This window comes from Plectropomus leopardus, chromosome 11, assembly GCF_026936395.1.
Source record: "Plectropomus leopardus strain MGB_pleo_1.0 chromosome 11, ASM2693639v1, whole genome shotgun sequence".
In the NCBI taxonomy this organism is placed as follows: Eukaryota; Metazoa; Chordata; class Actinopteri; order Perciformes; family Serranidae; genus Plectropomus; species Plectropomus leopardus.
The window spans coordinates 35679025-35701973 of NC_142186.1; the positions used below are offsets into that span (position 1 = coordinate 35679025).

At 41.5% G+C, this 22949-nt stretch overlaps 1 protein-coding gene across 2 annotated transcripts in view; it reads right to left on the reverse strand.

The window, feature by feature from the left end:
* The window catches only part of col6a4a (collagen, type VI, alpha 4a), a 105874-nt gene that overhangs the window by 76406 nt on the left and 6519 nt on the right, over positions 1–22949 (reverse strand). For both annotated transcript variants that reach the window (XM_088084720.1, XM_088084719.1), the window contains exons 2-3: positions 22335–22406; positions 1062–1162 (exon numbers count right to left, since the gene is read on the reverse strand). In XM_088084720.1, the coding sequence (XP_087940846.1) occupies positions 1062–1137 (76 nt within the window). In that variant the 5' untranslated portion in view covers positions 1138–1162; positions 22335–22406. The remainder of the gene's footprint in view (positions 1–1061; positions 1163–22334; positions 22407–22949) is intronic.

Genomic DNA, 22949 nt, shown 5'->3' on the forward strand with positions numbered 1-22949 from the left:
AGAACAGATTTCACATCTCACCAAAGAGCTGAAATGAATGTCCTCAGAAGGGGAACTCTGGTATTTTCAACCTGAACTCCATTTTCATGTTGGTTTTTTTTTGTCCAAGGGTCTCACTGAAACAACATTTTTTGGTCCAGTATAGAGAATCCCAGTAATGAGTCCTGCAAAAAGTCACCTCAGCGAGACTTAATAAAAAACAGACCAGAACAAGCAAAAGGTATGGAAAATGTTTCAGTTCACTTTAAGGTCCTTTTCAAAATGTTGTCAGACACTCATAATAACGGTCTGAACCTGTTAGTGGCAAAAAGAAGCACTTTGTCTGAAATAAGCTGACAGGACGCACATGTCCCCAGCGGATAAACTGTAGCCTGGTTTGCTGCTGGCTGCAGATCTGGGTCTCAATACTGGACCAATTTCAAACATTCCCATTAGTCACTCACACATAAAAACATGGAAAAACAGAGTCCAGGTAGTAAAATACCAGAGATCCCCTTAAACCATTTTTTTAGTTTCCTTGTTTAACCTTTTTTTCGTCACTAAAACCATTTCCAGTTCCCTCTTTTCCCCAACCATCCTGTAGACAGATGTAAGTTTTTCAAAAATGTTGAACATAATCCAAATTTTGTCAAATATTAGCGTTCTGTCTGGCAGAGGGGTTTGGAAAATACACGTGCTGCATGTTTTATGCAACTGGGCACTGCGGATCAAAGCAGGAAGACTTTGTGCTGTTGTGAACCTGTTAAAGCGTCACATCCAGGTGCTCGGCAGGAAACACACTCTTGTGAAGGGTTAGTACCAGTGCTCCACATTTCTATAAGGCCCTTTGTGTGTGTGTGTGTGTGTGTGTGTGTGTGTGTGTGTGTGTGTGTGTGTGCATGTACAGTATGTGTGTGTTCTTGTGTGTGTACCTACAGCTATTTCTGTACATTCACATATTGCATAAACTGGTTTTACAGATGTATTGGGATGATGTAATGTTGAGGTCGGGGCACGTTTGCCGTGATCTTTTTCGTGCTGGCGTGCAGGAAGTTAGGTCACAGCTGCATAATCATACCCACCTGTCCTCTGAGCAGCGACGCCGTAGAAACACGCCGCCATGACGAGGCTGCAGAGAAGACCCAGCTTCCCCTCCATGCTGGAATGGCTCTCAGGTTTCTTCCTGCAACACAAGGACAAAGACGACCATAAACGCAGCGAATCTGGTTCCCATCAGGCTCGGCGGGGGGGCGCGTTTGTTCCAGCAAATCATGTTACAGTGTACTGCACAAAGTACTGCACACATTTACAGACATAAAAACAGGACACGCCCACTCTGCAGCGCTTTAAAACTTTTGGTTTTTCCCAAGAACGAAAGCTCGAAGCTTTGGTGTGGCGGGCGGCACAACAAACAAATAGCACATTTTGGAAAATGGGTCATTAAAAGAGGAATTTCTAAAACCTTTAATGTGAGTGCCAAAGAGTTAGCCTAACATTAGCATGTAACTCCGTTTTTTTAACCTTTCAGTGTAACCCTAAAAAAATAAACAACTAACTCACAAACAAATCACACAACTCTATGAGCCAGCATCTCTGCAGCAGCGCTGCAATGGAACAAAGTATTATTACTTTGTTACAGCACCTACGTGTATTTTGGGAGTATCTATACTGCACTTGATTATTATATTCCTGTCAACTTTTACTTTTACTCCACTACATTTCCCCGATAAATCTTACTTTATGTAAAAATAGAAACGGGAAACGGGAGGGAGGAGGGAATGGACAGATAGATGAAGGAAAAACTAGATTTTGTTCTTTAAATCCTTTATATTGAAAAAGAAAGAATTGTTTTTCCTCAGGAGTAAAATATACGCTTCATTTTTTAGGTGGTTTAAATTCAGAAGATAATCGTCATAAAAGCAAGCAGTCAGAATTCAGAGGATTATGTTTCCAGCATTCACTTACACTTTTACTGTCAACATTAAAGTAAATTTAATGTTATAAACTCCTTTTGATAGCAAAGTTCAGTAAATATCAGATACAGGATTCCTGCATTTTAAGGCAAGTTAGATTTAAGACTTGAGGATTTTCTGAATGCCACTTGGAATTCATTTTCTTCCTTTCAAATGTCTTTTTATTAATTGACAATATTGAATAAAACAGTAACTGTACAAATGATTTTTTTACCTGCATTACAACACATCCATCCCATCAAATCACAAACACAAGCAAAGTCGCCCACAGCCGACCACAGATTCTAAATGATCGACCAATAAACTAAAAAAGAAAGAAAAAAGACTAAAAAATAAATAAATAAAATAATAATAATAATAAATAGATACATTTATAGATACCTCTACAGAAAAGACATTACATATTACATAACATATTACACCCTTTAGTCCTGACAGAAAAAAATAAGAGAAGGAAGAATGAATAAAGGAAATAAATGACACATGAGGAGAAAATATGGAAGAAAAAGAAAGGGTAAGACAGGAACAGGAAAAGACAGCTCGACAAGGTAGTAAAAACACACACTTTCAGTTTCAGTTTTTGGTCCAAATCCAGAGCAATGCCGAAAATGGCCGACAAAGGATTTGGCTCAATTTGACGGTGAAAGGTCTCTAAAACAGTCTGAAAGTCCAAAACTTTACTGAAGAGGGACAGGACTAGTACATGTGAAGGCAGGTGCACTTTTGCATTTCTGACATGTAGGGTCCACATCCAGGCACATTTCAGCTAATTTGGTCTTTGATATATTGATACGATGGACAACTTAAAATTGGAAGAGGTCATGGCGAGCACACACGGAGGAGGAACGCATGCGATCGAGGATTAAATCACGTGTGATCAGTGAAAGTAGAATTGAAGTCCTGTTTCCGGGTGGTTCTGCCAATGAGGGACAGTGTAATTTAGAGACTGTAAAGGTTGGACATGATAGTTTTTGACACTGAGAGAAACGGTATTAATGTGGTATTAAACGCTGTACATAATGCCTGACCTGTAAGAATCGAAAAACGTGTGTGGTGGCAATTCCAAAGAAATTCCGAAGAAATGGTCAGTCGCCACCTTTAACGGAAAACTTGTATAATTGAGTTTGAGCTCGCTGTTATTTGGATTAAGCTTACAGTCTGAAAACTCACTGAAAAACTCTAATATGGTGAGTTCTGATAAGGAAGCGGCTGGTTTTGAGACAAACAGAAGTAAATCGTCTGCATATAGCGAGACCTAATGTTCGACACTTCCCCCGCCAAATCCCCTTTAGCCCCCTGCTGCCGGCGATCGTGACTCGACGGCAATGGCAAAAACGAATGGACTTAAAGGGCGACCCTGCCTAATCCCAGCATGTTCATTAAAATATTCAGAGTAATGACTGTTTGTTAACACAGAAACGAGAGGGGATGTTTACAGTCATTTAACCCAGGAATGGAAACAACTTCAACCAGCAGCCTCATATCAAACCTCGCTGCTCTGCTGACAAACACACCAAGAGTCTACTTCCTGCCTGCACGAAGTCCCACAAACGCATTCAGCAGTTCAACAACCAGGTGACACAGACCCAACATCTTTATCAACATCAGTGGAACAAAGGTTGGCTTGAATGCTCCTCTCTGATATTGCACCTTGTTAATGAAATTTCTCCCTGGGTGTCTCCTGCCTCACAAAAAAAATCAAAAATAAAAAAACCCCAAATCACGCCAGATAATGAGATGAGCTGCCAGCTCCATCAGTCTCTCACTGTTCACAGGGTTAGTAATAACACGTAGATAAAAACACAAACGAAACCTCCAACAGCATATTTGACAAGGGCATCAGTTAGTCCACAAGAATGGTGGAGACACAGGGGACATTTGTCCACAGTTATTTACTCACGGAGATCAGACTGAAAGTCTCAGGAGGACAGAAAGTCCGGATTTCCCCCGGGCTCTGGCTAAAGGAGGATGACCGCCTCCAGAACAGCCAAGACGCCTCACAGTCCGCCTGAAGCGGAGTTTGTGTCCATTATATTCCACATCACCGAGTCCTTAATCTGGTACCGATGGAAGCAAATGATGCGGGTCCGCTCGGGTACGGGACTGCGGTGGGCTGCGGGGGAGATGACAGCAGCTGATGGCCAAAAACATGGAGGAGGAGCTGGGGTAAGAGCTGGCTCTGGTAGACCCACGATCCGGATGTCCTGTCTTCCTCCTCTGAATCGGGGGGTTTAGATTTCGGACTCTTGTCTCCCGCAGCAGGAGCACGTAGCTTCAAGGTGCTCCAGGTGCTAGCTGACGTCTTCCGCATCAGATCCGCTACCCCACGTTGTCCCTGGCCTAAACCTCGGTCTGGATCTCATCCAAGTTTTCAAACGCTGACTTGAAGTCCGCGGCTCACGCTGCTCGGTGCTGTTCAGGCAATCTGAGATACGCGCTGTTGTTTATGTCCCGCTAGCAGCACCGGCTGAGCTACACGCAGTCGAGTCTGTTTTGGCTCGTTTCGCTGATTAAGACTTATTTCCCGTCGTAGTGCTGGAGCTGTTATGATTAAAAACTCAAATAATCCACGTTTAAAACAGCAATGTAGGATTTAAAATGTAAAATGAAACGCTCTTTGCTGGAGCTAGACACCTGCACGCCCACTCCATGCCCTGCAACCCGGAAGTCATCTCAACCCGGAAGTCGTCTAGTTGGAATGCATTTTAAGACTAATTTTTAATAACCGAAATTGAGGACAGACAATTTTATTTTGCCAAAATGTTTAGTATGACATAGACTAGATAGAAATAATGACGACTAGTGCGGTGGCTGCAACAGAAATAAAGCTGCTAAAGTTTTGAACATCCATCACCATGGTTACTGGGATGTTATCACCACAGCCCTTTAAGATTGATGTTTATTTACGTATATTCTAGTGCACTAGTTATAGAAGAAGTTGCAGAATATCACTCTGTGGAAACACAGTCAGCTCAACTTTGTTTTATCCACATTTTGAAAATATCGCTTACGTTTTGCGCAAATATGTAATGGAAACGTGTGTGGATGCGCGTGCATCGATTTTCATCTGACAAATTCAATATAATGTTTATCCCCATAAATAATAAATTTAAAGTTTTATACTGTACTGAAGTTGCATCAAACTGTAACTTCAGTGTACCGTTACACCACGAACATCGTGACACTGATACTTTTAGTGACAGATTGAATTTTGTCGTACCTTTAATCGGGGCCAGCTCCAGACATTTTGGTGCGATAGGCAAGACTGGGATTCGATTGGAAACCTGCATTTACTTTGTAACAAGATTTAACAGTAATAACAACAACAATGATAATTCAGTTACTCAGAGACCGCACATGTCTAAATGTCCCCGCCTCAGAGACGTGTGTAGATGCAGATTAGAGGGCTCTTCTCCTGCAGCTGCTGGGAGCTTCTGCTAAAGACACCTGAATCATCTGGACACTTATAGAGGACATTAACTGATTACTGCACAAGCAAAGACATGAACCTGCAGCTGACAGTGTAGGACAAACACCTGCTGAGACACGGAGCAATGAGAGACAACGAGAGCAGAGCGGACATTCGGAGACACTGGTGGAGAATGAGAGTGGAGCGAACACCGTCGGGGACACCGGCAGACTATGAGAGCGGAGTGGACACAGGCTGAGACACCGGCTGAGACACCGGCTGAGACACCGGCGGAGACACCGGCGGAGACACCAATGGAGACACTGGCTGAGACAGGCTGAGGATGAGAGCGGAGCCTTATTTTTGGATGAATGAATTCAGTAACCTTTAGGACTTTTTATGGATCTGTGGAAACCCTGAAATACTAAAGACTTTTACTCAAATAATATTCTAATAGGTGATTTTAACTTTTACCAAAGTCATTTTCTAACATGAATGCTGTACTTTTACTCAAGTATGGCTTTCAAGTACTTCATTCACAACGTCCCTTAACCAATGTTTAATAAACACCTGAAAACACTTTAAATTTGTCCCTTATTTTGTAACAGCAAATAATGTCACAAGCACTGCACACATTTAAAGCAACGAAAACAGGATGCAAACACTCTGTTCTGTTTCAAAACTTCCCGTTTTTCCTAAGAATAAAACCCCTGTGAGCTGTGGCGCTGTGGGCTGCACAACAAACGAAGAAAACGGTGCATAAAAGGAGGAATTTACTCAAACCGTTAATGTGTGTTCTGAAGTGTTAGCGGACCATGTTTGTCTAATGGTGATTAACCACATCACTTAGTGATGGAAGAAGTGTTGAGATAATTCAGTCCAGTAAAAATAGTAATGTAAAAAATACTCTATTACAGTCAGAAGTGCTGCAAAAATGTACCTTTTAACTCTAACAAATGAAGGTAAACATCTAATCAACAAACAGTATCTTTACACTATAACTCCATCAATTTAGTCACCGTCACCTGAAAACACTTAAATATATTATGGCAGCCAGAGATCCCTTGAGGGAGACACGCCATGTTCACAACAGGTTACAACAAACTGTGCACGTTTATAGACGTGGAAACAGGCCACGCCCACCGCGACCTTGAGTTACCTCTAAACTTTTTGTTTTTTTCCCCAGAATAAACCCCCCATACACTGTAGTGTGACGGGCTGCACAGCAAACAAGATGCACATGTCGGGAAATGCCCCATTAAAAGACGAACTGAATTAAAACCTTTGATGTGTGAGCTCAAGTATTTAGTGATGGAAGATGTTTTCAGATAATTGTACTACTAGCACAAAGTAGAAAATACTGTAATTTCAAAAGTGCTGTAAAAGTTAACAAAATAAAATTATAAACCATTAAAAACATCTTAAATGTATTTAATATTATGAAAACTACCCCTGAACTTTCACCTTTATTGATAAGATAACTGAAGGATGGGTTTATTATTGATACATCTCTAAATAAATTAATTCATTAACAAATTTTGTTTATTTTATTATCGTTCTTGCTTTTACTTTGTCTGTTAAAGCACTTTGTAAACATCTGTTTTTTGTTATTTTAGATGTCGTAAGAGCAGACAGAGAGCAGTCCCTTCCCAGTGATTTCGACAGTTGACAGTCATGATCTGGCAGCCTGGTAACATTTGAGGAGTTAAGAGCGTGTAAAGTGGGCGTTTTCTGCAAAATCGTGTAATTATTGATAATTATGCGTCCCTGTACGCTGCCGTGAACTCACCTCCTCAGAGTGACATAAGACCGTTCCTGCGTAAATCATCACTTCACCCCTGGAGTCTGTATCACAACACAGAAGATACATCTCTGCAGAGTTCAGAGGAACGATCGACCTCATCACTGCGCTCTGCGTGTGTGTGTGTGTGTGCGCGCGCGCACGTGCACGTGCACGTCACTGACAGAAGAAAAAAATGTAATTTGTTGCACCATTATAATAATATAGGAAGTAGCATGGGAGAAAGCAGAGGATGGATTCATCACCAGGGGCGAATGAATGGTAGCAATAATATCCTATGAAAATAATAATAAAAATGATAACAATAATAATAATAATAATCATAATCATAATAATCTTTCTCATTCAAAGATAGCAACCTAACATAATAGCCTATCTCTTTTCTAAATGTTTGTCTGCGTGAATCATGTACTCTGTTTTGAGCTGATATTTTCTCCTGATGTAATATTATTGTTGTGCTCATGTTTTGTTTTTTTAACCACTATTTTGTTGCCTCGGCTTTGAGAGGTGCTGTATGAATTAACTTTAACTTACTAACTTAAAAATAATAATATGAATACTTTATGACTCAAAATGTCACAAAATGCTTTACAGAAACAAGTGAAATAGGCCATAGAAAAGAAAAAAGGGAATTTGATCAAAGCCAGTCTGCGTAATTCAAAACATCAGAGCAAAACAAACTCAAGCAGAGCAAATAAATGCTAATGTCGAATCTCAGTCCAAAGATTTTTGAGGTTGGTGTCATTTTTCCATCTTTCCAAAACAACAAACACAGGATTAATCACATATGGCACGGACTGAGTGATGTGTCTGTTAGCATCCCCTGCTGACTTCGGCCTACAGTAGAACTGTACTTCATTAACTAACAATGTTTTAATGAGTTTTTACTTAAAAAAACCTTCTTTCAGGACTGGAATATCCACTGAGAGGGAGTCGATCCTTTTAGTTTATCCTTATTGTTATAAAAACCCAGACATAAAGCAGAATTATAACCTTTATGATTTATGTTAACATGTCAACATAAACTAAATAGGGTTATGTTAAACCTAAAATAATGGTCCGTTACTATCATTTTCCTCATAAAACCAAACGATAACACAAGGACGAGCTAGCTCCACTCTGCAGAGGAACAATGCTGCTCTTTTATTTCCACGTCTGCTACACGGATCATCCCCGATCACTTTTTTCCTTCTATCTCGTAGTGATGTCCCCATCCAGTCTCAAAGATCGCTAATGGAGCCGGTCAAGGCGTTTTTTAGACTGATAAAGATCGGCTTGATTGAGCTGCAGAGTCTGATCCGATCTTTTGATTCAAGATTCAAGACGTTTTTTTGCAATATGCACGATAAAAACACAGCGGTTTACACCAGAAAATGAAATTTAAGACCCTTTTCAGCTTAAAACAAATCAACCAGAAACATTACAAAAGTCAGCCAGATACAGAATTTCCATCCAACTAACAAGCAGCCTTTAATATCGGCTAAATAACTCGCTAATGATGGAAAAATCAATGGGAAAATAGAAGCCTGTATTGTTCACCTTTATCTGAAATCAAGACCCGACTGTTTCAAAGATTATTAGAAGATCAAAGTGGCAAATCAGTTACTGTGACTAGAAACTGCACTTTCAGAGCAAATCTTTGATCATAAGCAAGAATTTAAAGCATCCATATCTACAAACCAGTAAAACTACGGCCAAAATACACAAATAATGTCTTTTTCTGTCTCGTTTTTTTTTTTTTTTGCATCCATCCCCAAATACTCTTCCTATTAATATCTGGGGGACCAAGTGTCCTCGTATTGGCCAACTGAGTCAACTTCCTCCTGATGGATGCGATCTGGTCACGGGGACAGATCGGCAGCAGCTGGAGAACGTGCAAATGCTACCAGCACACTGTGACCGAGCGGAAACAGCCAGCCGAGGCTAAACACTCACAATCCCCTGATATCTGTGACATCTCAAGTCTTTAAACTTGTAGCTTTAACTCGAAACTTTAATGTTGGCCTCCTGAAAGATGAATGGGAGCTGCAGCTGTGGACCGAAAGCCTCGGGATCACAGGAAAACGTATACAGCCGCATGATGAGAAGTACACATTTGTCACGGCGGAGGATGGAGAGAGCAAAAAGCACAAACAAGCAGAAGAAGGGTGAGAAGTTGTTTGGAGCTTCATCTTTGAAATACAAGTTTCTAAGTGTATATGTTTAAATTTCTAACTAACACAACGTATTAAATATTGAAATACGTCTTTTGAGGCCCTTCTGCGTCTTAAATGAAAATGCAATCTCTCTTAAATCTAATTTTATTTTATTTGCGATGTGTATATGTCGGCCTAAGGATGTGTATTGCAGTTTTTTATATCTTGTTTTTGTATTGATGTTTTTTCTATATTCAAAACCCAGTACAAATATTCTATAATTACTACTTAAACTTTATTCAAAGTCCAAAGCACCTGATCTGTTCAGCGGTATTTACTGATACACGGTACAGTTTCTCCTCAGATGTACTTTCAGAGAAATGAAGCAGGACATTTTTGTTTTTACATTGAGACCAAATATTTGGATGAGCTGACTGATTTGGAGTCAGATGATCGGCTCCGTTTTCAGCTGCTGCTCAAAGGACAAAAAAAGCTGATCAGGTGAAGCTGTCAGGACGACTGTCTCTATGGAGACAAAACAAAGTACCTCAGCCGTCGTCTTCAGACAGCATCTGCCAGGATTTACTGGAAACTTGAACTGTACGCTCTTCACACTGTCTGACTGTCTGTAATAATTCAATGTCATTTTTCAGGAACAAATCAATCAATCCTTATCGATTCATCGATTCAGTGAGTAAAGAAGTATTTTACTGCTGGAAAGTTGATCTTTTAATCAAACTAGAATGTCCTTGCAGTAGAAAGACGCAAATACTTTTTAAACTAATATCCAGAGAAAACAGAGAAGAGGGACTGTGGGATTTGCTTTTGCTCTGAAGGTAGAAAACCTACAATGACCAGAATGCACTGTGCCACACCGCACCTACCAGCATTACGTTATGTGAAAAAAAAAAAATATCCAAATGCTTTAATCGAAAACCAAAAAAACAAAGACTGACCAAATTAACGAATACTCAAATAGCCAAATATTTGGATCCAGCCCTGTATGCAACCAGCATCTAGTGGCCATTAGAGGAACTGCAGCTTCAGACACTTCACGTACATTTGATTAATTCTCGTGTGAGCAGAACTAATCGAGAAACGAGAGAAAAGATCCTCCCACACAGTCCTCCTTGTTCCGGAGAAATCAGTCATGCGTCTTTAGCTGGTTTGTTCGGAGAGAGAGATGACTGATGAGTAACAAATACTTTTTGCTCTCACACAACCACTGAGCCAAACTTCATAACTTCTCAAATGTGCTGATGTTCCAGCTTTTTTTCTGTCCGCCTTCCACAGAATCCTGCAGCTCCGGCAGCCAGATGACTTCAAACCGTTTCTGCCGCAACAAGAGCCAGAAGACTAAGAGAGCCTCTGTCGGCATCTGGCTCTGCTTACCGCCATAATAGTGCCATTTCCTGTCATCTGTGGGCAACAGACACTGTCAGGCCACATCACAGGTCAGATGACCAGGAAACGATTTCAAATGTCACCTCTCTGCTCTCTCACTGCCACCATCATTACATCTCTTTGTTTACACCCTGAACTGCTGCTCAGATAATTAATGGAGAGCTGCAAAGTTACATTTAAAGAAAAACAGACTACTATTTAAAATATCTGTGATATGCAAACATCTGTATTCAACTAGAGGCTGATGGTGCACCATCAAACGTCCTTTAAAATCAGGCTGTCCTCATGCACATCTTCCTACGCAAAGTAATGTCCCAAAATTTGTACACATGATGATGTGCCAGAAATTCATGCATAACCCGCATATTTTAGAAGGCTGTGATGAAAACACAGAAAGGGTTTTTTGTCATGCGATCGCAGCCTTGAAAGGCTCACCCGCGCCTTTACAACATTTCAAAACTAGCGGCTCTGCAACTTCATCGTATTCAGCACACTGCTGCCAGCGTCCTGACAAAAACTAGGAAATATGACCACATTACTGCAGTTCTTAGATCCTTACACTGGCTAGCTGTTACTCAGAGAGAGGGGCGGGAGTGTCTCTCCATCAGTTACTCTCTGAGTACTTGCTGGCGGCAGTTGGCGAGCAATATGAAAATGCAGAAATACAGCCTGTAGTTTGAGCAACAGCCCCGAGAGCCAACAAAACGTCACCAAATTACGTTAATTACGTCATTTCATGGTGTTTTTCTCGGGGGAGGAGGGATATTTAGGCACTGAATAGATGGAAAGAAGTGGCCGAAAATAGGTGATGTTTCCCTTTAACAGATTCATTAAAAATCTATTAGTCATGGGCTGTCATTTTTTACTTACATTCAATCAAAATCCAGCAACACAATAGCTCTCAGAAAACAAGTTTAGTTTCTGCATATTTCTTTGGCTTGTCTGTGTCTGTCTGTATTTTTTCTGCTGAGCGCACTGTACTGTTTTTTGGAAACAAACGCTGTATTTCCACTCTCGAATGTTTCCCTTGAATTGATCTTTTTCCTCTTCTTTGTTCCTAAAACTCGCCCACTCCACCTCCTCTCTCCTGCCAGCAGACAGCATCTCCACTGAATTTTATGTTTAGTATTACGCATAATTCACCGTCCCTCTGTGGGGATCATCCTGCAGCCCGGCTGCATGGAGATGAAAAGAGAGTTGGATGCAGATGTTTCCGGTTTGCTGGTTTTGGTACCAGCTGCTGAAGAATTCAAGGAGAAACTGAGCCGTGACTCTTTTTCAAGGTGAATGGGATTATGTCTGAAAAGTGAAACTCCTCCTGAGTGAGAAAGCAGCGCAGCAAAAGTAACAATAGCCAGCAGTTTGGCTCCACGTACACGCCTCCTTTTATGTGGGGCGTTAAGCCGGATCATGCTTCGTACATGCATGTGTGTATGCATGACTCAACATGCGTGCACGGTCGCCCCGCCCCCACAAACACGGTTCAGGCCTGCGTTTAATCACCTCCCAAATGTCTGAGGCCCCCACAAGGGGAGGAAATGGGGTTCAGTTTAATGTGAAGCATGTGAAGGTAATCACAGCCGAGCGCTCCGGTGACAGGCTGATTGAGAGGAGGGTCTCTGCATCGTTTACTCATCCAAAGATATTTACACGGACCTCCGCGCTTCGCTCCAACTCTATTTATTTAGTCAATGTTGAGCAGCATTTTCCGGTTCTCGGTGTAGAAGAAGTGTTTGATGTTAAAGGTGGAGGGGCCCCGTTGTTTAGAGCTGGAGTCAGGCTTATAGGACTGGTGAGAGAGCCGGAGAGGCCTCAGGCTCCGCGGAGGTCGGCCGAAGGCCAGTTTCTGCTCTCTAAGGATCTGTGTTCAGACAGGCAGGAAGGTCTTTGACACCGAGCACCCCGACAGGTGACCGGGCAGGTGTGCACAGATGTGCCCACATTCTGCACATTCCTGCGTCATTTTCCCACATTCTTAGGTTGGATGAGTTGACTGATGTGGCGTCACGCGGCGATGAGACTTGTGGAGGTCGGGATCTCAGTGAAAGAGACTAAGGTGACCTGAACTAACCGACATCTCTGTTTCCTCTGCCCTGCACCTCTGTTCGCCCCGTCACCATTTCTTTAATAAAAAGTTAGAACAGATCAATCAATCATGGAAATAATATTTAATTGCAGCTATATCTGGGCGATGTGGCTTTAAAATATTATTGGATATTTTAAGGCTATATTGTGATACACGATTGCAGTGTTATTGTAGAGTTGATTATTGGTGTTTTCACTAAATATTACACGATGAGATTTTTCATAAATAATTATCAGTAATGTAGATAGAATTACTAAGCATGTAAAGGAAAATAACTGAACAGCAGGAACAGTCTGGTAAGTTCAGGAAATAACATCACTACTGTAACGCAGCCTTTAAAACCAGGAAAAGAAAACACCAGGATATTATGAAAATCTCAGATGGTACCTGGTCTTTTATCAATATTGAATATTGCCTAACCATCGATCGAGCATTGTGTTCCTAAATGCTGCAAAACTATGGGACAAGATGCAGTGAGTGTGGTCCATTTATGAGTATTATAACTATGTCTGTATGTCTGTTTGTTAAGTTGTCATATTAAGGAGAAAATTGCACAAGTTTTGCTGTTTGTTGTTGACTTCTTGTTTTGATCGCATCTGGTCTGCTATTAAATTCAGATTTTGTGGTGTTATTTTTTTTTTATAGCTGTTAATCTTACATTATTCTCTTGGTGGATTGCACAAACAGTTGCTGAAACACGCACTTCCAAGAGCCGTACAACGTCTAACAATAAAACCGGGTCAGTCAAAAATAAGCGAAAGAGACGAACACCGTCAGCCTGGTGGCCGAGGCGATGCAGAAGCATCAGACGCTGGACCACCAGCGAGGCTGAGGGGCTGACAGAGTGACAGTGCGGTCAAACCAGCTACCGCTGCACGCTTATCGTGACCTTTACGGTAAATGCACTGACAGCTCTTTAGAATAATGCGTCAGTGATCTCTGCCTCACGTACTGCAGGCCCTGCATCGACTCTGCGTGAGGGGAATAATGAAATAGAGCGGGTTCAGAAGCGTGAAAGGGTCTGCAGACTGACCTCTGGTCCGTGGAGACCGTGCAGGGGACGCTGATGACGCAGTTTGCGCCTTTTTTTCTTGTACTGTCCTCAGTGTTTTCTCTCTCTGTGTAATTTGTTGTGTGAAACAAAGACAAACCAGCTGAGCTTCAGGAGGACTGAAGCCAGAGTGATGTTTGAAGAGGCGGAGGGTCAAGGTTTTACTCTCTCATTAACGGGACGTCACGTGTTTGTGGGCCTTCACTTCACGGGTCACTGAGGCTGAAAATCACGCTTAAATACACGTTTGTCAGTGTAATGACATAATCGTTTCAGGTGCACTTTCTTCACCTTCACTGACTACAGAAATGACCAGAGAGTGTTGGAGGACTTTGGACATTTTCTTCTCGATAAGGAAAGACAGTTGTCTGGACCTCCTCAGCCACTATATAACACAAATCACACAGGTTGGGTTTCCATTTGACTTTAGCTCCTGCTGCAGGTGCTGAAAGCTGAAGACAAATGGATTCAAAGATGGAAAACTAAAACTATGTACAGATTTGATAAAAATAGAAAGTCTTAACCTCAGTCCAAGGAATAACACACCAAGACACCCTGAATCATTCTGCTTTTAAACGTAAAAAATGTAGTAATACTCGTAAATTTCAAGATGACATTTATATTATGGATTTTCGGTGAAGGGAACATCACGACTTGAAACAGAAAGTGAGTCTTCTGACTTTGTTCCACCAGAACAGCATCTTATATTTCAGCAACATTAAGTCTGCGCCAGAAACATTAGCTAACGTCTCTATTCTTGGAAATACAAAAACAACAGATTTATGGAATAAATTCATCTACAGTCAACTGGCAAAGGAGACAAAAGCCTACAACAAAGCAACAAACCACACGAACATTTAGATCAGCACGCTGTGAGGTGAAACATTTTAAAAACTCGACGGTACATTCAGTTTGCCATCTTTCATTTTATAGTCTTTTGGAAGGATTTAGTGTCGACTATAAACCATCTAAATCTTCCTCTATGAGTTTGGAAAACGAACATCACTGACTGCACTGATATTATTACACGTTCAGTTCGCTTTAAGGCCGTGGTGGTTCGGTTTTTGTGCATTGTGAACACAAAGCGCTCCAGGTTTGTTTTCCCCTTTGCCGTTGTGTTTTACTGTATTTTGAACTTCAATTTAACTGAGTTTTACAGCAGTAACTTTGGCTCCAAAAATATCAAGATATAAAGTATTTTACAGTATTTTAAGAGAACAGCTCTAAAATACTACAAGAATTTGTCTGTATTTTTTAAGCAATTTGTTACAGTTTAGATTTAAGCTGAATTACATGTAGTCGCCAGCTTCTTCACATTATTCTACAGTGTCAGTACAGTAAATTACTTCAACAGTACCATTACATTTACTGTATTATTACAGTATTCTACAGTAAACTGTTGGGTTTGCAGTTGGCTCCAAAAAGCATTAATATTTACATTAACCCTTACCCACAAAACTGATGATAACTGTTAGAATTTGGCCGTATTTTTGCAGCAATTTGTGCGAAAGTCAAAGTTAAAGAGCTCAACACGTAAGTACAAACTCCTGGTTTGACTTGATTTGGTTCTCGAGCTCTTTCGTTCCTTCCCTCATTCCCAGTCCAACGTCACACTGTCATGAATCCAAAAATGTCTATAAAAAAAGCAATGAAATCACAAGTCAAGAAGGTCACAGACCACTGTTTCAGGAAACAAGTGAATCCAGCTTCTTAATGACGGATTTCTACACACATCAAACACACAGACAGCTGCAGTCTGTTAGGACAAAAATGTATAAAAAATGCATACTGATGAAAAGTAGACTCTAACGAAGAGTTCCTGTGGGCTAAAGCCAAACAATCACGACTCAAACGTGCGCTAAGACACAGATTAAAATCAGGTGCCAAAATACACACTGTACCTGCCTGCCACCCACGTCCCAATACGCTTTATGGCATCAATCTTTCAAAAGCTGTAAACTATCAAGAATCTTTTCTACCGACTGCAGAAACTGGTGGAGACGGAGGAAGAGCCGAGGAGAAAGCGGGTCTGTGTAGTTTCAGGTCTTTGGTTTTGGGGTCTTAGACGGCTGTTTTGCAGAGATGACCTGCACAGCTGGAAGGAGTTTCACTAATCTCAGTACTTCATCTGTCTGACTTTTCAGAGCGAATGTCGTAAAAAAGATCACAACAATCAGGCTGTTAAAAACTCACACAAACCTCCTTTAACGAGAAAAAACATATAAAACAAAGACCAATAACACGCGGCGCTCACAGCTGCTCTCTCGGTGTTTGTCATCAGCTGTCGGCTTTTCTTCAACAGACCCACCAAGAGGCCGGCCGGCCCTGGAGGCTCCCCAGCGCCTCAATTAGGACTGACCCTGGATGAGGTAGAGATTACGGCGACCTCCACGCTCAGATTCACATCTTGCGAGCACATGTTTGAGCGGAGTCGTGTGTTTCGTCTCTATCTGATTGCATTCATGTGTCTGTGAGGAGGCACCATGTTTGGAGGCCGTGACATCAGGCCATTAAATCTGATTCTGAATCAATTATCGCAAAATTTGTTGACGTCTTTCCGTGTTTATGTCACTCGATTTCTCACCTGAGGAGCCAAAGTCTTCAGCTGTGACTAAACAACGTTCCACAGCAACATATTCCAAGAGCTTTCGTCACTGGCAAGCTGTTAAACATGTTTGTTTTCCCAGTTTGTTTTTTTTATCTCCGCTGATGGAGATTCTTGACGTTACAGCCATCAGCGACATTTTAGACAATAATGTTCTCCAGCTTTGTGTTCACAGTTTGTGTTTGTTTATTTCAAACCCTCTTACCTAAAGCCAACTCTGCCTCGCCAAGTTTTATTTAATCATCGGTCTTTTCCTAATCAGAACCACACCGTAGTTACCATGCACAATTTATAAAGTAAGAACTTAAAACCTATAAACCAATGCTTTGGACAAAAACAGAAAACTGTTGTTAGTGAATAAATCCAATAACCAGCTCAATCCCAAACACACCTGCTGCGTTCAGGCTCATGTGACACAAAAAGGAGTCGGCCACTTTGAGTCCGTCAGAGCTTCAACAGTAAGATAATTAATCGTTAATCGCAAAATATCTTCGTTTTTCAAACACAAATGCCAAATTGTTCACTCGTCACATCTTTTCAGTTGTTATCTCTGTATCTTTTCTCTCACCCACAGTCACTCCAGGATTTCACAGCCTTATTTTATGAATTGTGGGGGCCTCTAATACCTCATTTTAAGGCTACTTTCAAAAAAAAAAGAAGTTTGCATTTAAATTGTTGGGGCGAGTATACACTGAGACAGGTGTCTCCTGGTAAACAGAGAGAGACGGTGAGGTTAGTGGGGCCGAACAACTCAATATACTACAATAAATATGCTTTTACCTGTTTTTAAATCATCAGTTTTGCAGTAAAATTGAGGTGACTGGACAATTTAAGATGCCACCTTTGGTTTTAGGAAACAGATTTTTAATTTTTTGACATTTAAAAATACCATTTTAGCAGTTTTACACAGGAACGACACCAAGCAGCAGCGAAGTGGGGCTTGCCACAATAATTAAAGTTTTGTGCAGCCGGAGGGCAGGTCAGCAGGTCACAGGTGTCAAAGGACTCTTTTTACTGATTGGCTGCAGGTATTTGCTGTCCTGGAGTGGAGTGAGCAGGAAGTAAATGGGAGCAAATGTGCAATGTTTGTGTGTCGTATATTTTGGCCATCTAGTGCAGGTGAGATGGACTGACAGAGAGACGAGCATAGCTGCATATTAATCAGTTACATGGGTGCAATGTTGAGGTGTCCACATAATTTTGGCAATGTAGTGATCTGAATTAAAATTATGTTGTTTTCAAAAGGAGAAATCAGAGAGAAGTGATGTGAGCGCAGCAGCGAGGAGGTCAGTCAGAGTTCAGAAACTCTGATAATCAGCCCGCAGTAAATCTAAACCGCGCTGTAAAACGCTAACATGTGTCGGTTCTACCTAAAAAAAATAAAAAATACAAAGGCAAAGCTCGGCTGTATGCTGTAACGTCCCTGTCAAACACCAAGGACAGCCGGCTCCCCCGGGCCCCTGGATGTGGCCCCGGGCGCTTTACTTTACCAAACACCAGCGCTGTGGATATTCTCTCCCTGCGATTTGCTGTTGGTGATTGCGTTGTTTGAAAGGCAGATGTTTGTGCTCTGGATAATCTAAACGAAGGAATTTGTTTTTTCAACGTATAGAGACCATGTTTGGACCAGCGCTGATGGAAAACAGCCACGACTCCACGCTCGGGAATCTGAAAAGTGCGTGTCATCAGACAAACCGAAGCTCTGCCTGACTGAGTTCAAGGGTTTAAGGAGAAGTATGACAAGAAGATATAAATGGATTTAATTAATTGCAATTAACCCGGTGTATGAATGAGCAATCTGTTCACAGAAACAATCCATTCATCAATAAAATATAATTCAGAATGTCACACCACGAAGATCTGAAGTTTATCCAAGTCTCTCAGTCCAAAAATCAATACGTATTAATCCCAAAACAGCTCATTTAGACCGATGTTCACTTTACGCAGCAGCAGGTCAGCAGCTGGCAGCGAAAACCAGCCGACTAAAACATCAAAAAAATGTCTGAGAAAAGCAAATTGGAGTAAAATGAAATGAACAACTGAATTCTGTAATTTGTGGTTAACTCTGCACTTAAAAAGCATTTAGCCGGAGATGTTGTGGTTTCTATGTTTGTTGCATCTCGACCGCTGGTTCACCAGGACAAAGCCAGACCTGTTATTTTTAAGATTAGCGTCTTTGCTAAAGGAGCGCTCACAGACTGAAAGTGACCAAAGAGAAAGAACGTCAATGGAGACTGAATGTATCACGAGTAAAACCGTGACTCGTTCTTGCCCTTAAATTATCGATGACATTCATAATAATACCCTGAACTTGCTTCATTTGTGTGCACAAATTTAATTTGTTGCATTGAATGCCTCTGATTATCGTAGATCGTAGCTCGCAGTGAATGAATCCTCACGATTAAAGGCGCCGCAGTGTCCGTTTAACTGTCTAACATCCGACCGTTGACCGCGAGTCGACGGCAAAAACATCGACTCTTTCGGCCTGAGATGAGCCAGATCCTTCAAAATAAAAGCAACTCTTCGACTGATCTAATTATAACTATCCCTTTAAAAATCTCATTTTAAAATTACTTTATTGAACTTCCTTATAACCGTATTTTACTAAATAGTATTATAACATTAGTGTATTCAACTTTAGTAGATACTTGATTTAACTTTATCATAACTGTAGTTCATTTAATAATTTTGTATTTTAGTAGTTAACATTAGTTTAAAGGACATTTTAAAATATTAAGATAAATACCGTGTATCGCGCTATAGCCTTAAAATATCAGGATATTATTTTAAAGCCATATCAGCCGGCCCTAGAATGATGTTCGAGCGCTGCCTGAAAGGAGACGGACGGTATTTTGTGACAGCCCGTCTTCGCCTCTCGCCAACAGAGCAGCTAAAATTTGCACAAAGAGTAACTCTTCTGAGTGAGGTTTCCAATGCCGGACCTTCACATATAGTAAAATATTTTCACAGTGTGTTAAGAGTACTTTTACTGCAGTAAAAGGATCTGATTACTTGATAATACTGTGATGGCGAGCTGAGCAGACACATAATTAGCTAACATGCCGACAACCAGATGGACTTATGATTACAGCGGAGTCAGAACCAGACAAATCATTAAACGCGTGTAAGATCTCAAGTTTAGAGAAACAACCAGCTGTTCACAACTGTTCACTGAGGAGCGCCAACATGGCTGCCAGAGCACATGAAAACCATCAGCCTCCATCCAGTCCCAGTCTGGCAGCTCGCGCCTCTTAAAAATGTCGAGGTTTACCACATTTATTTTATGCTAATGCACTTAAGGTGGTTTAAAACAGAGAAGAAGGATTTGTGGCGCGTGGAAAGAGCGCAGTGACAGCTTTTCAAAAGTGAAAACTGAATAAATTCCTTTCTTCTGTTCAAATCACCGAATACTTTTCTCTAACGACACTAAATCGGTGACGCACGAGTGGATCTGATGTCCTCTGGTCAGTCTTCTCTGCAGCACTTTCTGCTCCTTCAGCCCTGCAGAAGATAAAACGGGCCAAAGCTCTGCTGACTGAGGATACTCAGAGTTCACAGCGAGCATCTGCGGGGTTTCTGATAATGTTAGTCGCCACAGAAAACAAGCAGAATGAATTATGGTCTGCCGTCAGTGCAGCGAGGGGCTGAATTTGGACGAAAGCTCTCAGATACAGACACAGCAGAGAGGAATGACTTCACTCTCATCATGTTTCTGCTGCCAGAAACACCAGCGAAATTTGAACACATTTGTAGCTGTTTATGAAAAATGTCACTGCTCAGTCTCAGACTTCTCTGAGGATCGCAGTCTGACTCGCTGTTTTCATTTTGTGTCCAAGGTGAAGACGATTTAAGGCTGAAAGAGCTGCACAGTCTTAGCAACTAAAAGAAACACGTCAACAATATTTAACTGGTTCTTTCTGCACAAAGCACATTTTAAGGAGAGCAGGAATGTCACAAAGACCGATACTTCAGGACCAAGTCGATGCCAAAATTCTGACGTATTCACGTTTCTCCCGTCTCGTAGATACTGGGGACACAAGTCTTCCAGATGCGGCAGCATATACGCCTACAGGTGCGCTAGTCTGCCGTTAAAAGCCCAAAGAAGAAGAATTCCCACCAGCATGAAGAACAACCACATGCAGACGGCGGCGACAAGTGCAGATGCAGCGACAGCTACGGCTCGACTAGTCGAAAAGCAAAGTGTTTTTTCCTGAGATCAGCGTATTTGATGATTTTCTGCAATGAGCACATTGCATAATTTAATTTTTGGAGCTGGACCATTCATTAGGAGCACGGGTGAAATATACTCTGTGTACCTTTCGGTTGTTGGTGGCATCACACTGTCAGAGTGCAGAGCTTACTCTTGGCACAAAAGGAGCAGTGGAACCTCAGGAGCATTTAAAGTGAAACTTGACCGTTCGTACCGCTGGGTCTGAACTCAAACTCGTGTCTGCAGAAGCTGCTCCGCTCTGAACGGACCAACACATCTATCATCACAAAATGCTACTGAGGAAAAGAAGACCTCAGGAAGAGCCCCGCCTCACCGCGCTCACTCTTCTGCACGTACGGTCTGTTTATCTGGTTCCTGAGAAAGTTCAACTTCTGATAAACGCTGCACTCATCACTGTCACTTTTCATTGGTTCCATGTAAAAATATTTATATGTAAACAGGTGAATTGTGTAAATCACAACGTGCTGTTTAGAATTCATAAACCGATCGACGTTCAATTTTGACAAGACGATGAACGGTGTTGTTGTTGCTCTGAATTACATTTTTTTTCAGAGTTTTCTGTAATAATTGTTATAAAGGATACTTTCACCACTTCAGGCCTCAATACACAAATAATCAATCTAAAAAGAGTTTAGTTGAACAGCTCAGTTGCGTCGAAGGCCTGAGCTGAACTCACTGGTCTGCTCTTGCTGTTTGTCCCTGCAGTTTGTCTGCAGCTGAACTGGACCACAGCACCAGCTTCTTATTCTGATCCTTCACTCTGATAACAAACGAATGCTGTCAAACTCAGTATGAAGCTCTGTTTGATTTGTTTAGTCTGGATTCAGTCAGTTTGAACCCTCTGAACCTGCTTATCATTATGGAGAAGGATTCTGTGACATGCTTTTATGGCTTTAAAGGATTTTTATTTTGTTCCCTCTCTTGTTTTCGACTTATTTACTGTTGCTGATCTGCAGCTTTTTTGTTTGTTTGCTCTTTTGGTTAAATCCCCCATGAAAATGAAGACTGCTGAGTGAGTGACAAAGGGAAAACTTAAGGACAAATGTAACAAATGTTTCGTACTAGAGAGACACATTTAAAATATCAGCTTACAGAGGCAGAATTTAAAGTCTGGCTGACGTGTATCTGCAGGAAATTCCTCATTACGGATTTCCTCAGCAGATCAAGTTAGCAGGAACATCCTGAAGAAAGTTGACTCTGTAATTACTGTTGGTCACAAACAACATCAACATCATCTCTAAGAGCCGCAAACTAACCTCCTCTAACTCAATCATCACTAGTGCCGGCCGACCGCCAACTTCAGCCTCAGTTACAAATAAAACCCCACTGTGAGCTCCGACGAAGTCACCACAGAGACCATAACTGAGGAGGTTAACCCCCCTCAGGCAGGATTAAAGCACAGAAGAAGAAAAGTATCATCCGAGTGGCTGCAGGGACACGTTCATTAAACACAGGAGGTTTTATGGCTCATTCAAAGTGCTGAATGTATGTTTTGTGATACAGTGAAAGTCTGTTACGGAGATTAATCTGTAAAGTCACAACTGCAAAAAGCTCCAGAGGAGGAAAGAGAAACCAAACGACTGTCAGATGTTTATGACTGCCGGCCTCACGGCTCTGACTCAGTGTTACTGATGACGTGAAGAAGGGAGAGAAGTCGTACCTGGAACAGGTTCAGCGTCCGGCTCAAAGGACCTTCAGCAGGAGGACAGGAAGCCCAGAGAGACTGATGATCCTAGACGGAGAAAAAACAGAAGTTATTAAGCACGGAGAACAATAACGGTACTGCGACTACTACTGCAACTACTGCGACTACTACTGAAACTACTGCGGCTACTACTGAAACTACTGCGATTACTACTGTGACTACTACTGAAACTACTGCCACTACTACTGAAACTACTGCCACTACTACTGAAACTACTGTGACTACTGAAACTACTGTGACTACTCCTGAAACTACTGCTGTACTAACATATGAAAACATCACACTCCTCTGCCACCTATACTGCCTTCTACCAGAGACAATGACTATCAGACTGCGGGACAATTCGGGCCCCTGCCGCTGGCCCCAATTGTTTTTCTAAATTATGATATAAACTGCGAATGGAGGAATCCCCCCCAACAGTCTTCACTAAGCCCATAATGTCCTAAAATCCTACAAACATCCTAAAATCCTAGAAATACACTCAAATATGAGAAATGTCCTAAAATCCGAGAAACATCCCAAGATCCTAGAAACATGTTAAAATCTTAGAAACACCCGAAAATCCGAGAA